This window comes from Episyrphus balteatus, chromosome 3, assembly GCF_945859705.1.
Source record: "Episyrphus balteatus chromosome 3, idEpiBalt1.1, whole genome shotgun sequence".
Classification (NCBI taxonomy): domain Eukaryota; kingdom Metazoa; phylum Arthropoda; class Insecta; order Diptera; family Syrphidae; genus Episyrphus; species Episyrphus balteatus.
This window is the reverse complement of record NC_079136.1, coordinates 104,960,921-104,985,467: the sequence shown is the minus strand read 5'-3', so window position 1 is coordinate 104,985,467 and position 24,547 is coordinate 104,960,921. Positions and strand designations below refer to the sequence as shown.

At 30.9% G+C, this 24,547-nt stretch overlaps 1 protein-coding gene across 3 annotated transcripts in view; it reads right to left on the bottom strand.

The window, feature by feature from the left end:
- The window catches only part of LOC129913586 (hemicentin-2), a 358,695-nt gene that overhangs the window by 158,831 nt on the left and 175,317 nt on the right, over positions 1-24,547 (bottom strand). For all 3 annotated transcript variants that reach the window (XM_055992340.1, XM_055992341.1, XM_055992339.1), the window contains exons 9-10: positions 15,380-15,491; positions 15,175-15,295 (exon numbers count right to left, since the gene is read on the bottom strand). In XM_055992340.1, the coding sequence (XP_055848315.1) occupies positions 15,175-15,295; positions 15,380-15,491 (233 nt within the window). The remainder of the gene's footprint in view (positions 1-15,174; positions 15,296-15,379; positions 15,492-24,547) is intronic.

The window sequence follows — 24,547 nt, the reverse complement described above, 5'->3', positions numbered from 1 at the left end:
CTCTTCTTTCTGATAGTGTAAATATAAATTTACATTAGTATACCATAGTACATATTCTCGGAAAATGCAAAAAATGAAAAAAAAACTTAAATTCGAAAAAAATTTTTTATCATTATTAACAATTTTGGCCTATTTATTAAAATTAACACTTTAATTACTCAAAAACCATTTGATTTTATGTTACATTGATAAATCTATTGGTTATTGAGTAGTTAAAGTGTAAATTTTTATTAAAATTTAGGCCAAAATTGTTAACAATGATACAATTTTTTTTCGAATTTAAGCTTTTTTCATTTTTTGCATTTTCCGAGAATATGTAGGGTCAATGTGGGTAAATGTAAACAATTTCATGTCTTTTTTTTCTTTTGACTTGAGATTTTAATATCTAGTCACGGAACAACTTGAATGGTATCTTCAAATACAAATATGAAATGATGGCAATTCTTCTTTATAAATAGGTATAAACAAATATTTTCCAAATTGTTTAAATTACTGTCAAATATGGCATGTTTACAAATACTCCACCATATTTGTGTTTTTTTACAAATTCGGGGTAAATGTAAACGGTGGTTTATAATTTTGAATTTCCTCTTTATCATATGGATAATGACTTGAAAAACGTTCAAGAAGGTATTTCACAAAAACTTTTTCAAATTCCAATAAAAGTTTTTGTTTTCTTCCTTTGATTCTTTATATAGGCACCCAATATGCATCCTGAGCAGCTCTGAACGTCATATTTTTAATTTTTTTTACGTCAAAGACCGATTTTGCAACATCATTCACTGAAAACGATGTGTTGGCTACTTTAAAGTGTGACTCCGTGGCACTTTAGCAACAGTAATTGACTGAAACTACTTTATTTTTATTAAAACCAATAATTTCAGCAAAAATATATGTTTACGTTTACCCCCAGAATTCGTAGTTTACATTTTCCCATCATGAAAAATATTCTGGGGTAAATGTAAACACATGCAAATCGACATAAATGTCCTGTATTTTAAAATTTGTTTGTTTGACATAGAATCTACATCAAAATTCGAAACTAAAAAGTATTTGCAAATTGTTTTGACTTAATTGAATCTGCAAAAATTTTAAATATTTCTGAAAGACTAACGACTTGTTTGGCACTTTAAAAAATTATCTTTCACAGAAAATACGCTCGTCGAATGAATTCTCTCTTGACAGCAATGAGCTTGACGTATAATATAAAAGATACATGCGTCCGCGATTTGTACTTATGTATGCATCAAAGAGATTTAACAGAAGCTTGTTTTCATTTACCCCTGTTTATATTTACCCACATTGACCCTACTATGGTATACAAATGTAAATTTATGTTTACACCATCAGATAAAGACATTTTAACGAACAAATTACCCACCGATTTTTTGAAAAAACTGATATTTTGACACGTGAATTTTCGATTGAAAATTAGGGTTTTTTTTTATATTAAGTCAAAACAAGGTGAAAAAATAAATATTTGAAATTAAATAAATTACAGGTTATTTAAGACATAATAAGGTAAGTTTTCACAAAATTTCGGAGACAAAAATTTTTTTTTTGAAAAAGAACCAAAACTCGGTTTTTTGAATTTTTCACATACATTTTGAGGTTATGGGAAAAAATTGTCCATACAAAAGTTGTAGATCTTTTTATCACCTACAACTTTGCCATACAACTTTTTTCCATAGAACTTGTAGTTTTGCCGGAAATTGAGATATACCATTTTTTTACCATTAAAAGCTCAACCCACCCACTTCCCGAACTCGGCTCGCCCGTAATTCATTTTTCCTTTAATTTGTATCATATTCACCTCCTTTTGCAATGGGTATCATCCTACTATGATTTTTTTTTGTTTCAAAAATTATCGACCCTGGTCTATAAATAGATAAAGATAAATATAATACCCTAGCTCATAATGGTGCTGAATATACAAGTGAACCTATCCACCCAAAAAACGATTGATTTCTAAAAACACACTGAACATATTCTATCGCAACACTAGTGGCATGACATCGAAGTTAAATGACTTATATAATAAATCTTTATATTGTGACTATGATGTTATAATTTTATCTGAAACCTGGCTAAACGATTCCGTATATAATAATGAAATTCTGTGTATTTATTTATTTATTTATTTAATTATTTATTTATTTATTTAGTACAGCTAAATACTAGCTTCAATTTACATTAATTTACAAATTTTAACAAAACATTATAATTAGGTATAAATTACAAAATCGAGTAAAAATTTGATTGAAATTTAGGAGATAAATTAAGTGATTGGTCAAATAAATTATGAAATCTATTATTGAAAACATTAAATAAACTGAACATTACATTTAAAGGAGTAAAACGTTCGTAATTGGTACGATAGTTTGATATTAATATACTATTGGGGACATTTCTGAAATTGCGTTGAGGAATATTAAAATTAATGCAAGACAAAAGGTGCAAAGAGTCTATTGCACATTGCAACATTTCACAATCACGAACATTAGAGACAGTTTTAAAGATTGTAACATCATCCGCATAAATAAGGCAATTCGAATGTTTCAAGACGGATGGTAAGTCATTTATGAATATTATAAAAAGTATAGGGCCCAAATGGCTGCCTTGCGGTATTCCAGAGTTAACACAAAAGTATTTTGATGGACAACCATTGAAAAGCACCGAGTATGAGTATAATATATATAGATGTGGTAGATCGGAAACAAATAGTACTTCGACAAACGGAGGTGGAGTTTTAATTGCTGTACGATCATCACACCATTCTAATCGTATAAACCATTTAAATTTTATGTCGATTGAATTTATATGTGTTGAGGCGGTGGTTTTCAATCGTCAATTTGTATTTACTTGTTCTTATATTCCCCCTCTGTCCTCACAAAACATTTATAAACTTCACGCTGATGCTATCTGTCTCTCATGCAAAAAATGTCCTAATGCTAACCTGCTTCATATTTGGTGACTTCAATCTACCCAATGCTAATTGGATGGCTGATCCTGAAGGTGGTGCATTTTTAACCCCCTTCTTCCCTTTGGACTTTGGAGAAAATGTACAAGAAATTGTTTCTAATTTTACTGATGACTGTGCAGATATGGGATTGTATCAAGTAAACCACATACAAAATACAAATTTTAAAATTTTGGACTTAGTTTTCACCGATGTTCCGCAACTAACAAAGATATCTGCAGCTGATACATTTTTATTTAAGAACTCAATCCATCACTCTTCAATTGAAATTCAATTTTATATAGATCAATATAACGAATCTTCGGTTCGCGGTAAAAAAGTTCCTGATTTCCGTAAAATTGATGATACGCAGTTTTTAAATCTTATAGCGAATTACAACTGTTCAAATTTTTATAATATTACTGATGTGGAAAGTAGCTGTTCTCTGTTTTATTTTGTTCTTAAAAACTTTCTATCTATGTGGGTTCCTTTTAAAAACTCATTTTCTGAGTCTGAATCTCCAAAATGGTTTAATAAAGAAGTTAAAAAACTAAGAAATTTCAAAACAAAATTGTATAGACGTTATTTGACATCCAATTCGGTTGTGGATTATTTAAAATACTCATCTGTAAGAATGGAGCTCCATGCTAAAACTAAGTCAAACTATCATCTTTACTTATTAAGCATTAAAAACCAAATCAAAACAGATCCGAAAGAAAACAAATAATTTCCCGACTCTGATGACTTATAACAATCTTACTGCTAGTGATCCTACAACCATCTGTGATATTTTTGCTATCTTTTTTCAAACTGTTTATAAAAAAACCTAAAACCTGTGATACTTCCTGTGATATTAGCTTTAAAAGAACCTGTGATAACTCTTGCCATTATATCTGTGATAAATTGAACTGTGATAACAACTGTGATAAATTCGATAATTATTTAAAAACTTTAGAAAGTTTTCCCCAACTAGACGTAGCTGAACCAATATTTGAAGAAACTGATATAATTGACCATGTACTGAAGCTTGATGATTCATAATCATATGGTCCAGATGAAATACCACCTTTCATTGTTAAACGTTTTATATCTGTTTTAGCGCGTCCTTTGTGTTATCTGTTTAATTTATCAGTTCGTACGGGTGTTTTCCCAAACGTTTGGAAGTCATCATATGTTGTACCACTTTTTAAGAACGGTAACAAATGTAACATAGCTAACTACAGTGAAGTTATCCTGCATTCCAAAATTATTTGAAAAACTTGTCTTGGGAATAATTGAAGAAAGATACAAAATCATAATTTCGCCTAACCAACATGGATTTATGAAGAATAAATCCACTGCGACCAATCTTATGGAGTTTTGCTAGGATGTTATTACGAAGAACCAAAATGGTTGCCAAACTGATGTCGCATACCTGGACTTCTCCAATGCATTTGATCGTGTGCATCATAAATTACTTCTAAAAAACTGAAAATAATTGGATTCCCTATATGGTTTTTAACTTGGTTAGAGTCTTAACTTCACCAAAGAACACAGAATGTTTGCTTTAAAAATGAAATTTCAAAAAAGATAATAGTGCAATCGGGTGTTCCTCAAGGCAGCCACATTGGTCCTTTTTTATTTTTAATTTTTATCAATGATCTAAATAATATAATAAAACATTCCCATCCACTTTTATTCGCCGATGATGTTAAACTACGCTTATCGTTTAAAAACAAGCATCGTTTATTGCACGAAGACTTAAATACTGTCTCTACTTGGTGTGATATAAATGATATGGAGCTAAATGTTTCTAAATGTAAATGTATGAATTATACCCGTAAGAATTCACCTTTTGTAAATCCATATCTGTTGTGCGGTCAACCTCTCCAAAGAGTTGATAATATGTGTGATCTTGGGGTCTTAATGCACTCTAAACTTAACTTTAACATGCACATCGACTATATTATTAATAAAGCTAAAAGCCGTCTTGGATTTGTGTGTCGGTTTGCAAGTGAATTCAGAGTTCCTTATATATTAAAAACATTATATTGTTCCCTTGTGCGATCGTGTCTTGAGTATTGTAGCTGTGTCTGGAGTCCGAGTTATCGTATTAATATTACCCGTTTAGAATCTGTGGAAAAGAGATTCCTTTTGAACGCACTTCGTAACTTGCCATGAGATGATAACAGACATTTACCACCACACGCCCAGCGATTGAATTTGATCAATCTCCCATCACTTATTCATCGAAGGACTAAATCAAGTGTTTTATTTGTTTTTAATATTTTAACTGGTGAAACTGATTCAAATTATCTTTTGTCACAAATATGTATAAACTCTCATTCACGTTCATTAAGATCAGTAGATTTTATTTATCAAAGATTCAATAGAACGATCTATGGTTCACATGAGCCGTTGTATGCTACTTGCACATTGTTTAATAAGTATTTTAATTTAATTGATTTAAATGTGTCAAAAAGTTGTTTAAAAACTAAATTGTAGGTATTTATATTTGCAATCTCAAAGCTAATAATTATATACGGTGTAACACTCTACGCGGGCGGAGACCTATCAGGTTTTGTAGAGCTAGTCGCGCTGAATACGAAACGGTATTTGAAAATCCCCTAACACCCCCAAAATCTGGAGTTACGGGCAAAAAACGGTTTTTTGGACCTTCACCCATTGAAAAAATTCTAGCTTCGACAATTTTTTACCCATTTTTGATTTTTTTACAGTTTCTAATAGAAGATATACCTTTTCAACAATGTATAAAACATGTAACTCGGTTAAACCACTTAGAATTTATAAGCTGTCAAAGTTCAAAAATTCCATTTTTTTCGTCATTTGCCCAACATCGGCTTCAATTTAAAGTATATGTTTTCAAAACAACATGCTATTTAAAAAATATATTCTTAAACTATATCTATTTCTCAATCAATCGAGATATTTTTTATGAAAATCACTTCAAAATTGGATTAGAAAAAAAAATTTTTCGATTTCAACCCAGATATAGAAATTTGAACTTTTAGGTATAGAACAAAAATGTTGTTTCGGCACGTAGTAGGATAACTTGGGCGCCAGGATTTGATAACGGGTTTTTGTAGAGGAGCTACATACAAACATTTTTTTCTTTTGGAGGGGGGTCTATCTCTCCCCGTTTAGGTGGGAGGGGCATTTTTCTAAAAAAAAATTATCAAAATAAAAAAAAATTATTAAAAAACAACGGCAACACTTACAGTAATAAATGATACCATTTCAAAAAGGAAAAATTGTACATTTGATTCTAATTTTGAAATCAATATAATATAACCAATAGTTTTTGAAATAATCGATTTCAAAGTTAAAAATAGGCGAACAAAATTTTTGTTTAACTCATTTTATACTATTTTTGTCACACAGAAAACTGCCTCAATTGATTCCTTAAAGAACAGTGAAAACTATATGTTTCTTTGTCTTCTAGTTTTTGAGAAAATTGGAAAATAAAAACAAATAAAAACAACAAATATTTTGAAAAAATTTATAAATAAAATTATAAAATTCACAGTCTGGACAAAAATAGTATAAAATGAGTTTAAAAAATTTTTTTTCACCTATTTTTAACTTTGAAATCGATTATTTCAAAAACTATTGGTTATATTATATTGATTTAAAAATTAGAATCAAATGTACAATTTTTCCTTTCGGAAGTAGTATCATTTATTACTGTAAGTGTTGCCGTTGTTTTTTAATAATTTTTTTTTATTTTGATAATTTTTTTAGAAAAATGCCCCTCCCACCTAAACGGGGGGAGATAGACCCATCCTACTACGTGCCGAAAAAACGTTTTTGTTCTATACCTAAAAGTTCAAATTTCTGTATCTGTGTTGAAATTGAAAAATTATTTTTTCTAAGCCAATTTTGAAGTGATTTTCATAAAAAATACCTCGATTGATTGAGAAATAGATATAGTTTAAGAATATATTTTTTAAATAGCATGTTGTTTAGAAAACATATACTTTAAATTGAAGCCGAAGTTGGGCAAATGACGAAAAAAATGGAATTTTTGAACTTTGACAGCTTATAAATTTTAAGTGGTTTAACCGAGTTACATGTTTTATACATTGTTGAAAAGGTATATTTATCTTCTATCAGAAACTGCAAAAAAATCAAAAATGGGTAAAAAATTGTCGAAGCTAGAATTTTTTCAATGGGTGAAGGTCCAAAAAACCGTTTTTTTGCCCGTAACTCCAGATTTTGGGGGTGTTAGGGGATTTTCAAATACTGTTTCGTAATCAGTGCGACTAGCTCTACGAAACCTGAAAGGTCTCCGCCCGCGTATATTTTGAAACCTCATTTTTGTAACACCGTGATAATTATTGTAATTTGTAGCTAAATAAATAAATAAACATACATACATATATTATTATCATTTTACAATAATAACATTGATACTGGTTCATATAAATACACTAGCCCAAAAAATTAAAGGAACAAAAAAAAATCGTGATTATTTTAGTGATTTTCGATAGGCTGTATCTCAGTAAAAAATAAACGCATCATGACAAAATAAAAAGGATGTGAAAGCTCTATTCTTCTAGTTTTAGGATTAAATATTAAAATATTTTTTTTTCTAACGGTAAAATAGCAAAATTGTTGGAAATGTTCAAAAACCAAAATTTTCTAATTTTTTTTTGTTTTTACTTCTCTCATAGGGAAGTGGGAAAATTTTTTCTGATAAAATGATTATTATTTTTAGAAAGGTTTTTTATTTGGCTTTAGAATTCTTTTTGTTTCAAACTTCTACGATTTTTTTTACACTGCAATATCAGTCATCAAACCAAAAACCATACTTTTGACTTTGACTATCAATATCTCAACAACGGATCATTAAACAGAAAATTTAAGGACACATTAAAAACTTCATTCAATTCTCTACAAAGAAATTAAGTTTTCTTTGTAAAAAAAATGTTTTCTTATTTTTGAGATTAATTTAGGAAAGCTATCAAAATAGACATTTTTACGGATTTTTAGAAAATGTACCGCTATTTAATTTCTATGGGTGAAAAGATTAAACTGAGGCTTAATTATTGAAGCTTAATATACCTGAAATTAATATGCAAAGTTTCAGGCTTATTCATCAAGCAGTTTTTCTGTTGTGAAGGTTTGAACTTTTGAGATGAAGTAAAACACCATATTTCTGAAGTTCTAAATGACTTACTTCTTGTTACTTTTTTATGAGCAAAATCAATTTTTTTTTTGAGTTTATTTGAACATTTTATTGATAAATATCGTTTAAATTTAAGATAAACCAAAGAAAATTAAAAAATTCAAAATTAGGAAAAATATCCAAAAATGGTATAAAAAGCTTTTTTTTCAAAATTTAAGTTTTTTTGAAAACTTTTAATTTTTCTTGGTTTATCTTAAATTTAAACGATGTTTATTAGACCAGGGTCGATAGGTTTTGAAACCAAAAAAAAATCATAGTATAATGAAACCCATTGGAAAAGGAGGTGAATATGATGAAAATTAAAGGAAAAATAAATTACGGGCGAGCCGAGTTCGGGAAGTGGGTAGGTTGAGTTTTAAGTGGTAAAAAATGGTATATCTCGATTACCGGTAAAACTACAAATCCTATAGAAAAAAGTTGTATAGCAAAGTTGTAGGTAATAAAAAGATCTACAACTTTTTTATCAACAATTTTTTTACATAACCTCAAAATTTATGTGAAAAATTCAAAAAACCGAGTTTTCGGTTTTTTATTTTTATCTTTTTCAAAAACAAAAATTTTTCTACGAAATTTGGTGAAAACCTACCTTATTATGTCCCAAATACACTGTAATTTATTTGATTTAAAATATTAATTTATTCACCTTATTTTGACTTAATACCAAAAACACACCCTAATTTTCAATCGAAAATTCACGTGTCAAAATATCAGTTTTTTTCAAAAAGTCGGTGAGCATTTTGTTTGTTAAAATGTCTATTTTCTGATGATGTAAAAAAAATTTTACATTAGTATACTATAGAACATGTTCTAGTAAAATTAATGAAACCCATTGGAAAAGGAGGTGAATATGATGAAAATTAAAGGAAAAATAAATTACGGGCGAGCCGAGTTCGGGAAGTGGGTAGGTTGAGTTTTAAGTGGTAAAAAATGGTATATCTCGATTACCGGTAAAACTACAAATCCTATAGAAAAAAGTTGTATAGCAAAGTTGTAGGTAATAAAAAGATCTACAACTTTTTTATCAACAATTTTTTTACATAACCTCAAAATTTATGTGAAAAATTCAAAAAACCGAGTTTTCGGTTTTTTATTTTTATCTTTTTCAAAAACAAAAATTTTTCTACGAAATTTGGTGAAAACCTACCTTATTATGTCCCAAATACACTGTAATTTATTTGATTTAAAATATTAATTTATTCACCTTATTTTGACTTAATACCAAAAACACACCCTAATTTTCAATCGAAAATTCACGTGTCAAAATATCAGTTTTTTTCAAAAAGTCGGTGAGCATTTTGTTTGTTAAAATGTCTATTTTCTGATGATGTAAAAAAAATTTTACATTAGTATACTATAGAACATGTTCTAGTAAAATTAAAAAAATGAAAAAAACTTGAATTTGAAAAAAATTTGTATCATTGTTTACAATTTTGGCCTATTTATTCAAATTTACACTTTAATTACTCAAAAAAACGTAAGATTAATCAATGTTACATGAAATCTTACGTTTTTTGAGTAATAAAAGTGTAAATTTGAATAAATAGGCCAAAATTGTAAACAATGATAAACATTTTTTTTCAAATTCAAGTTTTTTTCACTTTTTGAATTTTACTAGAACATGTTCTATAGTATGCTAATGTAAAATTTTTCTTACACCATCAGAAAATAGACATTTTAACGAACAAAATGCCTATCGACTTTTTGAAAAAAGCTGATATTTTGACACGTGAATTTTCGATTGAAAATTAGAGTGTTTTTTTGGTATTAAGTCAAAATAAGATGAACAAATTAATATTTTAAATCAAATAAATTACAGTGTATTTGGGACATAATAAGGTAAGTTTTCACCAAATTTCGTAGAAAAATTTTTGTTTTTGAAAAAGATAAAAATAAAAAACCGAAAACTCGGTTTTTTGAATTTTTCACATAAATTTTGAGGTTATGTAAAAAAATTGTTGATAAAAAAGTTGTAGATCTTTTTATTACCTACAACTTTGCTATACAACTTTTTTCTATAGGATTTGTAGTTTTACCGGTAATCGAGATATACCATTTTTTACCACTAAAAACTCAACCCACCCACTTCCCGAACTCGGCTCGCCCGTAATTTATTTTTCCTTTCATTCTTATCATATTTCCTTCTTTTCCAATGGGTTTCATCCTACTATGATTTTTTTGTACTTTTTAATGTTTTTGAAGGCATCGGCACTGGTCTATATCAATAAAATGTTCAAATAAACTCAAAAAAAAATTGATTTTGCTCATAAAAAAGTAACAAGAAGTAAGTCATTTAGAACTTCAGAAATATGGTGTTTTACTTCATCTCAAAAGTTCAAACCTTCACAACAGAAAAACTGCTTGATGAATTAGCCTGAAACTTTGCATATTAATTTCAGGTATATTAAGCTTCAATAATTAAGCCTCAGTTTAATCTTTTCACCCATAGAAATTAAATAGCGGTACATTTTCTAAAAAACCGTAAAAATGTCTATTTTGATAGCTTTCCTAAATTAATCTCAAAAATAAGAAAACATTTTTTTTTACAAAGAAAACTTAATTTCTTTGTAGAGAATTGAATGAAGTTTTTAATGTGTCCTTAAATTTTCTGTTTAATGATCCGTTGTTGAGATATTGATAGTCAAAGTCAAAAGTATGGTTTTTGGTTTGATGACTGATATTGCAGTGTAAAAAAAATCGTAGAAGTTTGAAACAAAAGGAATTCTAAAGCCAAATAAAAAACCTTTCTAAAAATAATAATCATTTTATCAGAAAAAATTTTCCCACTTCCCTATGAGAGAAGTAAAAACAAAAAAAATTAGAAAATTTTGGTTTTTGAACATTTCCAACAATTTTGCTATTTTACCGTTAGAAAAAAAATATTTTAATATTTAATCCTAAAACTAGAAGAATAGAGCTTTCACATCCTTTTTATTTTATCATGATGCGTTTATTTTTTACAGCCTATCGAAAATCACTAAAAAAATCACGATTTTTTTTTGTTCCTTTAATTTTTTGGGCTAGTGTATGTAAAAATTAATTCGTAAAATAATTGCTTTTCGAGTTCTTTTTTGTCTTTTTTTCTTATGGAAACTACATTGAACGTCATATCGAAAAAAATCTACAATATTTTGAGGGTTCCACTCCAAGTGGTAGATGGCGTGGAAAGCTATTTCCCAAGTCCCAATCCTTCTAGTTCAATTTTCGATAATGTCTGCGTAGGTTCTCGTCTTAGTTTCTAAAAGTTTCCATTTCCAAAAGAGTGATTTATCGCACTTCCAGTTGGAATGGTATTTTTGATATTCAGTTTTCCAGGTCAATTTTAATAAAAGCGTTCAGATATTCATTAAAGATAGGTTCACATTTCGTCGCCGTAGTATTGAAGTGCCGTATATGCCATTTTTACATTTTTGGGAAATCGCATTTAAATTTTCGGAAAATAATTGCGAAAGAACTAACCGCTATAGACCAGTGCCGAAGCCTTCAAAAACATTAAAAAGTACAAAAAAATCATAGTAGAATGAAACCCATTGGAAAAGGAGGTGAATATGATGAAAATTAAAAGAAAAATATATTACGGGCGAGCCGAGTTCGGGAAGTGGTAGGGTTGAGTTTTTAATGGTAAAAAATGGTATATCTCGATTTCTGGCAAAACTACAAATCCTATAGAAAAAAGTTGTACGGAAAAGTTCTAGGTAAGAAAAAGATCTACAACTTTTGCATCAACAATTTTTTCACATAACCTCAAAATTTATGTGAAAAATTAAAAAAACCGAGTTTTTGGTTTTTTATTTTTATCTTTTTCAAAAACAAAAATTTTTCTACGAAATTTGGTGAAAACCTACCTTATTATATCCCAAACACACTGTAATTTATTTGATTTAAAATATTAATTTGTTCGCCTTATTTTGACTTAATACCAAAAAAACACCCTAATTTTCAATCGAAAATTCACGTGTCAAAATATCAGCTTTTTTCAAAAAGTCGGTGGGCATTTCGTTCGTTAAAATGTCTATTTTCTGATGGTGTAAAAAAAATTTTACATTAGTATACTATAGAACATGTTCTAGTAAAATTCAAAAAATGAAGCTTGAATTCGAAAAAAAATTTTTATCATTGTTTACAATTTTGGCCTATTTATTCAAATTTACACTTTAATTATTCAAAAAACGTAAGATTAATCAATGTTACATGAAATGAAAATGTAGCTTAAAACGGTCTCCGAACTCTTAAACACGGTGAAAAAATGTTGTACTGCCCATAAAATCTTCACCCAATTTGGTGTTTGAGCATAATAAAAAAATATTTTCAAAAAGAATAAGTACTCCTTTGTCTATAACTGTACAAAAGATCTGCAATTGACCGAAAAACGGCTGAGTAAAAAATCGTTGAAATCTGAAAACATTGAAAAACGGTTTTTTGACGATAACTTGAAATTTTGAGGGCCTACGAAAAATTTCAAGTGCCGAAATATGATGTACTCAGTAATACCTACAACCTCTGATAAGTCATTTCCAAATTTGTTATTTAAAAAGCTCTTCCTGATGTTGTGTGCTTGATAGAGCCCATATTTTATTATATTGCTAATATTAATTCATGGAGATTCTCCAATATGATTAACCAGATACAATTCAGGATATTTCACTGATTCAATTAGCTATTTCATATTACGAACAAGATGACGCTCCAGCCCACTAAGGCCACGAATTTTAAGATTAGCTGATGAAGATTACGGTTATCATTGGATGGGAAGAAATGGACCTGTTCAATGATTTGCAAGTTCTCCAAACTTCAAAATATTGGCTTTTTTTATGAATAGGAGTGAAAAGCGTTACTTATTTGACATAAATAGCACTTATTGTGGAACTAGAAGAATGTAATCTCTGAACCATCGTTAAAAAAGGACAAGAGATAGAATAAACTAATATTCCCAATAAAATAAAAAAAAACGGACTCTATTAAGCACACAAAATTAAGGAGCACACTTTTAATAATTGTTGTAAACAGAAATAAACTTAAACTTAAAAAATAAATTTTTAATTCGTACCCATTTTTGACTAAAGCAAAAAACACATTTTTTTAGAGATTTTACCTGGTGCAGGTTTTCCTAAATATCATAAAATCTATGAGTTTTCTGGCAAACTTGTGAATTACATTTTTGTTCATTATTGTTTTCTTCATAAGAATAAATTTATAAAACACTGTGTTTATAACACATTTATCGACGAAAATCGACCCCAAAGTAAAAAACTATCATGGGTAAGAAAAAAATATTTCCATTTAAAAATTAATATCTGAGCAACTAAAAAAGATTTTAACATTTTTTAATATCAGGTACAAAGAATAGCATTTCTTCTAAAAATCAAGACATTAATGAAGTTTTTATCAAAAGTTTTAACGGAGTTATTAATATTAACATGAGTAAAGGCATACCAAAGTAAGCGTTTTCTTAAATCATCGCTGAAGGGTATCAACTTTGCAGATAGAGCGTTACTGTAAAACAATTTTTTTCTTAGAATATACCCAAGAATCAACCCTCAAAGTCTTCTTATCTCATCTCGGGACACCCTGTATATTTCACCTTTTAGCAAATATATATATAATAATATATATAGTTAAACTTAAAGCAAATTAATTAAACCCAAAAGCAAATATAATTAAACTTAAGCAAACTATTTAAACTTTTAGCAAATCTATTTAAACTAAACGCAAACTGATGAAACCTTATCTAGAAAAAGCTTTTGGTATCGAGCTATGAACAAGGGATTAGGATTAGGATTTAGAAGCTGTCAACGAAACACCCCAAAAACCACAATAAGACCCTATAACCCAAATGTGCATTTCAGTTAATATGGAAAAATCTAACAACAAAAGAAACTCCACCTAGGATTTGATGCAGTTTTGGAGAGGGGTTTATTTTCAGTGTAAATCTCAGTTTACGTAATTTTTTGTTGGGTGGGACGCAGCTATTTAAAAAATTGCGTTACTATCAATATCTCGAAAACGCCTTGTTGCTCAGAAAATTTGCTGATTTTTCGGTTTGAAAATACAATTATCTTGCTTTCTCCCATATCTTGTTTCGAAAAATAAGCACGACGGACGACTTAAACGAAAGATTAACAGGGACCATAACTTGGTTGCAGTTATTGAAGTAAAATTGATAAAAGTAGATTGCTCTAGCAATGTTATTAAAAAAACATATGCACGACAATTTCTAAGTAAGATTAACATGGACCATAACTTGGTTGCAGTAATTGAAGTAAAATTGATAAAAATAGATTGCCCTAGCAATGTTATTGACATTACTTATTCTACTTATTCCAATGTCAGCAAATAATATATAATTTTTCATTTTAATATAATTTTTCATTTTAAAGGTGAAATAAATTTGTTTTTTCGTTAAATAGATTTGCTTAAAGTTTAAACAGTTTGCTTAAGTTTAATTACATTTGCTTTTGGGTTTAATTGATTTGCTTTTAGTTTAATTATATTTGCTAAAAGGTGAAATATATTTGCTAAAGGGTGAAATATATTTGTTAAAAGGTGAAACTAATTTGTGTTTAGGTTAATTAAAAGTGCGAATGCTATAATTATGGAAATCGAGTGGAAACAAGCCAATTTTAATTATTTGATTGTTTTGAATAAAGAGAAGAGACATGGTTTTTCGGATTTTATTATTTCTTAGACCTTTTTATTTAGCGCCCGCGGGGCCCCTCTAAGCGCGGGGCCATGTGCGGGGGCACACTCCGCACACCCCTTCCGCCGCCTCTGATCGAAAGAAACTTCAGGACTTTTCACAGATTGTAAACCACCCTAATACCAACCTCTATACAATCGGCCTTTCAAAAATTCCTTGACAAAATCTATTTATACTGGGCTTAAAGAAGAAATTTTGAAAATCATCTTTCTTAACATAATAATTTCCCTCCAGTCTAAAAGTCCACTTTGAAAAATTTAACCCTCTTCCATTTTAAAAAGCCACAAGAGAATTGTGAATTTTTTTTTGCATTATATAGTTTTTAATACGTACCTCTGAACCCATTTATACGATGGTGGGGGATTGCCCTCAGCGATACATTCAAATGCAGCCGGACTAAACAGTGGTGCTGTTGTGAGTCGATCTGGACCAGCTGATAAGATCTTAGGGGGAACTATAAAAATAAGAAGATATGATGTTTTTTATCAGTTAAAAAAGTTGAGCTTAGCTTGGTTCAGATTTACAAGTTCTTTCTTACACTTGACGTCAAGTTGCACGGATAGTTGTTCTGACGTTCCGACAGAGTTTTGTGCTTGACAGGTGTAGAGACCAGCATCTCGCCTTCCTACAGGACGAAGTTGTAGAGATTCCTATGGAAAACAAAAACAATCGATAATACTTCAATCAAACCGTCATTTGACCTTGTGCGAGTTATAGAATTACTTCCCAACATTAACAATATATTAGTTCCTTTGTCCCAATACAAAAAATTGCAATTTTTTAAAGTTTTTTGCCTACAGATCGAAAACGGTCTGTCAAATCGAAAAACCTTAACGGTAACAAATGAAAGTAATAAAAAGTCGAAAAAGTGGAGAAGATAAAAATCTTGTTTTCCTTTGGCTTTTTTGGTCGGGTTGTAGCAATGAAACATTAAGGGCCAGTTGTACAAATATTTAGTGCGTGGATCAGCAACTTTTATCTTCTGCAATCCGTAGGAAGGCAGAAGTTTAGCATTGGTTCAAGGTTCATATATGTAAAAATAACCACATTCATGGTTTAACCGAAGTTGACTCGCAGCTAATCCGCCGAAATCGGTGGGTTAAGTTCAAGGCTGATCCACGTTTGTACAACTAGCGCTAAGTAAAGGTGCGGGGAACTAAGTCCACGGGAACTAAGTCCACTGAGGTAGTTAGTTCCCACTCAGTGGGAACGAAACCCACTTTAGTAAAGTGGAGTAAGTTCCCATGCTAGGTGGGAATCTAATTCCGGAAAAAAACGTGTGGTTTTCGTTCCCTCTGAATGTTAACTTAATTCCCATTTCACCAAGAAGAAGTTAAATAAGAAGAAAAAGAGTCGCGAGTTTTTAATATGACTTTTTCATTTCGAGATCCAGTTTTCAAGAAACGGAAAAGAGTGTAACACCCACGGAACTAACCCAATTGGATGTTAGTTCCATTTATTTTGAAATTAACATCCACGGGACAAGGCACAGTTTAGTTGAAAAAGTGTTGTTATTGGCTGGCGACTTTACATACCCTTAGCGGAGCAACGAAGTTACGTGAGCGGGACAGAGAACCCTAAAAGGGATTGAAAACACTGAGAACCCATGAAGCGACCCAGGCAAGGTTTCAGTTAGTTAAAAAGACGCCAACAATGGCCGCTAAAGCTAGTTCGTTCCTCTGTTTAGGTAATGTTAGATCGCCAGGCAGACGCAAATGTTTGTGTGTTAGTGAAGTGTTATAATTTGGCAAACGGGAAGCGGAAAAACATTTGCTAACATGAGAATCTATTTAATTTGTACAACCCAAACGCGAAGCGGAAAAAAATTTTGCCCAGGGGAGAATCAATTTTGAGGTGTGAAAATAAAAATTCGCACGAATTTTTATTTTCACACCTCAAAATTGATTCTCCCCTGGGCAAAATTTTTTTCCGCTTCGCGCTTGGGTTGTACGAATTAAAAAGATTCTCATGTGAGCAAAAGTTTTTTCACTTCACCCTGTTATTAACCTAAAGAGAATACATATCAAAAATATTTTCGAAAAAACTTTGACTTTCCATGATCTTATTTTTTCACGATGCTATTTCGACTAACCATTAAGTTTGCCAACTTCTTTTTTGTTTTTCAACATCTTGTAATTGTGCTTTGCATTGGACTACCGACAAAAATGAATAAAGACCGGTTCTACTATTTCAGTTCTACTATTTCATCAGCAGTGGTCATATTAACTTGTCTCTTCAGGTACTTATACGCAAAAATAAAAAAAAAAAGTACATGTGGGAAATGAGTGCCGAGATTGTTTTTTTGGGACTTATGTCTCAGTAGTGAAGGACATACCTAAGTCCTGAATTGGATTCTAGTAAAGTGGGACATAAATTCCGAAAAATCGGGACTCATGCCCTTGCGCGTTTTTTTTTTACTAAAAAGTTTTTTTACGAACAATCACGCTTATTTAATTACTTTCGTTTTTCGCTATTAAATCGTTGTTGGAAATAAATTCTCTTTTAATTTTTTTGAGTGTGTACTAGGTTCCCATTAGAGAGTGGAATTCAATCCCACCTTGAATGGGAAAGAAAACCACTTCACTAAAGTGGATTTCGTTCCCACTCAATGAGAACGAAGTCCCTCAGTGGACTAAGTTCCCGTGGACTTAGTTCCCTGCACCCTAAGTAAACATTAGCTTTTCCCGACGCGTCGCGACGTTTCGACAAGGGTTGCTGTCTTCTTCAGGGGAACTTTATTTTATCAAAATAAAAACAAATTTATTAACGTTCGTTACAAATTGTGTAACAACTTTAAACAATATTGCAAACTTACGTTACATTAAAATATATAACAAAAATTGTAAATAATCTACATTAAAAGCAAAAATTTAAAAAAGAAATAAAAATGAGAAGTACACAAAATTAAGTTTAGTCTTTGATTATTACAAAAAAAACATTTTTGACCTTTAGGTACTATAACCCTTCAAGCAAACGAGTACGACCACGGTCCGAATCGGCTCCGATGTTAGTCCGACCTCGACTACGAAACGGGTCCCACGGCGGCTCAAATTAGTATGGAAATTATAGTCACCGCGGGGCCGATTGCATATGTATTGGTATTTTCACCACGATTTATCCTTCGACTTTGTCGAAGTTTTGAGGTCGGAGTGTCTTTTCTGAGCTCGGTTTTCTTGCTTGAAGGGAAGACAAGAGAACAAACAATATACGGATGATATGTTTTGAGTGTCGAGCTTTCGATTCATGTTGTTTTTGTTATTAATGACACGATGTTACAAAAATGAGGTTTCAAAATATACGCGGGCGGAGACCTATCAGCTAGAATTTGTTCAATGGGTGAAGGTCCAAAAAACCGTTTTTTGTACGTAACTCCAGATTTTGGGGATGTTAGGGGATTTTCGTATATTTTGAGTGTTACACCGTGTGATGTGAAGTGTTTCCAGTGTATATCGTTTAGAAGTATGTCGTTCAGTCTGGAGAACTTTGACATCTTCGAAGTCCGGAGTATAGTATGGCATTCAATTGCATGGCTGGCTAAAGGCCCCAGCCCATAGAATCCGTTGCGGCCGTTCCGTCGAAGTTTTTGACTGACAGCTCGATAAAATACACACGTTCTTATGGGAAGCGACCCATAAGCGACGGATCGGACGGAGACGGACGGTTTCGACGGAAGAAGTTGCCCAACTTTCTACTTTTTCATTCGTCGTATGGTTTGACATTGGTTGTCAACAATAGATCTGTTCAATTTTCTGTTTTAGAGTGCACACCGGGGAATTTCAGAACTAAATGAACTGCGCTCTTTTCTTCTCCGATTTTATGAGTTGTGAACTTTCAGTATTCATTAGTGAATTAATTGTAATAAAAGTAACATTTAATGATATATCTAATAAATTATATCAATTAAATACTAAAATTCTGTTGTAGAGTTCAAATTTACTATGCCAAAGTCATATACAAATGATAATCTGTTATTAAAAATTGTTTTTAACTGAAGAGCAAGTACCTACATGAAATCTAGTCGCGCATTTTATTTTATTATAAAAAAGAACAACAATAATAGTTAAAAATTTCTTGCATCAGAACTTCCTTAGTGCACATTCAGCGATAAAATATCGAACACACCTCGGAATTTGAAGTGAGCTGTCAAAAAGCAATCCGTCGTACGACGTATTCTATGGGTCACCCCTTTCTGTCCCAAACTTCAACTTCAACGGATGGATTGACGGAACGGACGCAACGGATTCTATGGGCTGGGGCCTTAATGCAGTTTTTTCCAGGGTTGTTGAATTTGATGTCAGACTAAAGGCCCCAACCCATAGAATCCGTTGCGTCCGTTCCGTCAATCCATCCGTTCAAGTTGAAGTTTGGGACAGAAAGGGGTGACCCATAGAATACGTCGTACGACGGATTGCTTTTTGACAGCTCACTTCAAATTCCGAGGTGTGTTCGATATTTTATCGCTGAATGTGCACTAAGGAAGTTCTGATGCAAGAAATTTTTAACTATTATTGTTGTTCTTTTTTTTAATAAAATAAAATGCGCGACTAGATTTCATGTAGGTACTTGCTCTTCAGTTAAAAACAATTTTTAATAACAGATTATCATTTGTAGATATGACTTTGGCATAGTAAAATTGAACTCTACAACAGAATTTTAGTATTTAATTGATATAATTTATTAGATATATCATTAAATGTTACTTTTATTACAATTAATTCACTAATGAATACTGAAAGTTCACAACTCATAAAATCGGAGAAGAAAAGAGCGCAGTTCATTTAGTTCTGAAATTCCTCGGTGTGCACTCTAAAACAGAAAATTGAACAGATCTATTGTTGACAACCAATGTCAAACCATACGACGGATGAAAAAGTAGAAAGTTGGGCAACTTCTTCCGTCGAAACCGTCCGTCTCCTTCCGATCCGTCGCTTATGGGTCGCTTCCCATAAGAACGTGTGTATTTTATCGAGCTGTCAGTCAAAAACTTCGACGGAACGGACGCAACGGATTCTATGGGTTGGGCCCTTAATGGTTGGACAATGGACATGCGTTGGCGGAGAAATTTTTTTGCTGTGCCAATGTAGCACAAATTGCATGGTTCATTAGGTTTTCCTTTGCAGTTAATCTTAAACCGAAGGAATAATCGAAAAAAGTTATTTAACATAGTAGGAAATTAAATTATCTTCAAGTTTGTCATACATTGTTTTTCTGTAAATTCAAAAATACGCGGGTTATGTGAAAAAAAAAAATTTTATAAAAAACAATATGGCGGCCAAATGACTCTAGGTGCGATTGTGCAAAATGTGGTTTTTGACTCGTGTCTGGATACTCTTTCGAGTCCTGAGTGGAATTTTGGAATTTTTCCCAAAAAAAATCTCACTTTCCCGCACTACCGGATCAACAGACAGCGATCAGCCCTGAAACTTGTGGGAACATTACAAGCGGGTAGTTCCAAAAAAAGTGGACACAAAATGTGAACAAATTATGCAGGCTTTTTTACTTTTTCCAATAGCAAATCACTAGTCACGAACGCAACTCTTTGTGCAAGTTGCAAGAAAATATTCTTTATTATAGCATTCGCACTTTTATTTTACCTAAACGCAAGTTAGTTTCACCTTTTCACAAATATATTTCACCTTTTAGCAAATATAATAACACTAAACCTAAATCAATTAACCCTAAAAGCAAATATAATTAAACTAAAGCAATCTATTTAAACTTTTAGCAAATCTATTTAACCAAAATACAAATTAATTCACCTTTAAAATGAAAAATTATAGTGATAATGTTTTTTTTTTTAATTATTAATCTTACTTGGAACTTGTCGTGCGTATGTTTTTATAAAAGAAAATGTCTTCTTTCTTTGATAAGCTATACTATAAGAGTTGGAGTATGTTTCTTTTACTTTTTTCCAACATAACTTTTTCGGAAATAAATAAATTGCACGACTGGAGTCGCACGTACTTGCTCTTATTGTAAAAGTTACTCTAATGTTAAAGCTTTTCATTGAACAAAAAAAAATTTAAAATTTGATATTTTCACGGAATTTCATAATTGGTGAAAAAAAAAAATAAAATCTGTTCTTATAAATAATTAAATACCGTTTTAAAAAAATTTTTTTACCTTTTTTTATTTTTCTTGAAAATAACCAAAATTTTAAAAAACTGACTTGATGCATTTTTTTGCAATAATAAATCATATTAAATGATAATACAGGTGTTTCATTAAAAAAAAATGGTCATTATATTTTTGACCGCACTTTGTTTGGGAGGTGACCCACTGTGCTGTGGTATAAAAAAAATATGCGCGTCCAAAGGGGATGGCAGAATGGTAAAATGGTAAAAATGTATCAAATCTAGAGTTAATAGGAAGTTATTGGTACCAAAGTGCAAAAAAAGCCTATTAATTTAATAGATTATTTTAACTGTAAAATCTTAAGTTTTTTACATTGCTGCCACAAATGCATGGATATCATCAGTTTTTTTAATCAGTCATATTTTACAATAATTCTTCTTACCCATAACTATTAAAAAAGTGTTATAACCGTTGAACAATGGCTATAAAAAAAAATAATTTAAATTTTTTTTAATGCAAAGTAGAAAAAAAATATTTGTTTGCTCAGTTTAAGCATGGGCATTAGGGTGGACCAAAAAAAATTATTTTTCATTATTTTGATTTGCTCTACCGATAACTTGTTTTCTCGACACAAAATAATGCTACCCTAAAGCATAGCCGTAGCTAGGATTTCATTTCGGGGGGGGGGGGTTAGCTCAGACCAAAAAAAATTTTTTTTTTTGTTATTTGACTTTTTTGAGAAAAACTAAAAATGCAGTTTTATTTCCACTGCTTTAAATATTACGTATACAAAGTTTAATCAAAATCGTTAAAGCCGTTTTCGAGAAATTCGCAATATCGTATTTTTTTGTATGGGAGGTATACGTTCTAAACGAGATATAAAAAAAAAATCAACTTTCAGAATTCCATAAAAATCATCTGTACCAAATTTGAAGAAAATCCGTCCACCCGTTTAAGCTGTGGAAAAGTGTACAGATGGACGCACAACCGCACAGACGCACAGACGTACAGACGCACGGACGGAATTGCGAGACCCACTGTTTTGAAATTCTCCATCATCGTAATGTTGGTTTTGATTAAAACCTCAAATTTTTTTTTCGACACGAAACCAATACTTGCCCTATAGAGCAAGTAAAAAAATTATTTCGTACAATTTAATATATAAAACATTGGAAAATGGACTTTTTCTTGCACTGAAATTTTGTAGCAGAAAATAAACAGGTACATTCTATCTATTGAGTTCTAAATGAAATTAGCAATACTTAAAAACCAAAATTTTAAATAATCCAAGTTGTTTGACATGAGCTAATTACACTGGTCAACAAGGTTTTTGTTACAGAAACCAGGGTATACTTTTCTATAGGCTGAGCTCGAATCCGAAGTCAGAAAAATTCTATCACATCACGTTTTGGAGATATTCCCGTTAGAAAATCGAAAATGCCGATTTTTACCAGTTTTCATAGTTATTTTTTAGCGTTTACTTATTTTTTTTTTTTAAATTAAATTTGTAACAGTTTCTAAAAGAATTGTGTCAAAATTTGAAAGCGATTGGTACAGAACTTTTCGATATTTTCTATTAAAAGCAAATAAATATGAGGTGCCCCAAACACTTTGATTTCAAGTTATGATTTCTCGAGGAAGAAAATAGATATTTAAAAGATTTAAACGGATTTAGAGAGACAAAACTTAATTCTTTTAGAAACTGTTACAAATTCAATTTAAAAAAAAAAAAGTAAACGCTAAAAAATAATCCTGAAAACTGGTAAAAAGCGGCATTTTCGATTTTCTATCGATGATGTGATCGAATTTTTCTGACTTCGGTTTCGAGCTCAGCACACAAAAAACCTATAGAAGAGTATACCCTGGTTTCTGTAACAAAAAAGAAGTTTAATTTTGTTGACCAGTGTTATACTTCACTTCAAAATTTAACAATAAACTGAAATTGTTTAATTTTATAATTTGAAACAAAAGAATAACGAAATGTTGTAAATACAGTGCTTTGCAAAAGTATAATCGCACCATATAAAAATGCTATTTATATAAAACCGAGTATTGCAGCGATACCCTACTATTTTTTTTTGTTAAAGGGGATCAAAAAACAAGAATATTGAGAAGAACAAAATGTCCCGTTACTTTCTCTCATAATTTTTAGAAATAAAAACCAAGTTTTTCTTCCATTGCAAAAGTATAATCGCATTTTTTTTTATTTTGAGTATGGCCAACAAGGTTTTTGTTACAGAAACCAAGATATACTTTTCTAAAGGTTTTTTATGTGCTGAGCTCGAATCCGAAAAATTCTATCACATCGCATTTTTGAGATATTCCCGTTAGAAAATCGAAAATCCCGCTTTTTACCAGTTTTCGAGGTTATTTCCTAGCGTTGGTAGGTACTACAGTCTCTGAATAAATCAATACATTTATTTTCGCTTACATACTGGATTTAAGGTTAACATAGAACTAAAGTGGGTAATAAGCAACTGAAGATATCTCGGGCAGTAGAAAAGATTTCTGAAAGATTTAAATAGATTTAAGGGTAATATTTCAAAAACGAGATGTGATCGAATAAGTCCGTCTTTGGATTCGAGTTCGGCCACCGAAACCCTTTGAAAAAGCATAGTTTAGTCTCGGCACCAAAAACCCTGCAAAAGTACTTGTGGTATTTAAAGGGTTCTTAAAAGAGCATTTTAAGGTGTTAACATAGTGCTTTAGGAAATGGTCAAAGAGATAAAAACTCTTTGTAATGGACCAAACAATTTTTGTTTTCCTTTATACAAACTTCAACGACAGCTTCTGCAACGATGCAAAATTGGTAGTGATTTAAAGAAGATTTTCATATAGGTAATCAAATCACTAAAATACAAAAACAAATCATTTAGTGCTGCACATATTAGACTTGTATATGTTTATAATATAGGTATCTTTTGATTTTCTGAAAAAAAAATTTCGGGGGGGGGGGGTAAAACACCCAAAACCCCGCCCCTAAATACGGCTATGCCCTAAAGCTTTTTTTAAATATTTTTTTAATCGAAAAGTTGTTTGAGTAAAAAGTATTGAGTATCAATAGATCTACTTACATCAATTTTTCTTTTTTCCAAAAAAAATATTTTTGACTGATTCCCAGGCGTTAGAAGTTGAAATTACTGCTAAATGCTGGGAAAAAAGTCTTAAAACTATGTTTTACTGTTTTTTATAACGGTTAAACCTATTTTTATCGTATTCCTCATCAAATTTACTATAAAAACCGTGCTTTTATATTGCTCAATTCTTCTTAAATTGATAAAAGAAAAATAACACGGTGTAACACTCAAAATATACGCGGGCGGAGACCTATCAGGTTTTGTAGAGCTAGTCGCACTGAATACGAAACGGTATTTGAAAATCCCCTAACACCCCCAAAATCTGAAGTTACGGGCAAAAAACGGTTTTTTGGACCTTCACCCATTGAAAAAATTCTAGCTTCGACAATTTTTTACCCATTTTCGATTTTGTTACAGTTTCTGATAGAAGATACCTTTTCAACAATGTATAAAACATGTAACTCGGTTAAACCACTTAGAATTTATAAGCTGTCAAAGTTCAAAAATTCCATTTTTTTCGTCATTTGCCCAACTTCGGCATCAGTTTAAAGTAT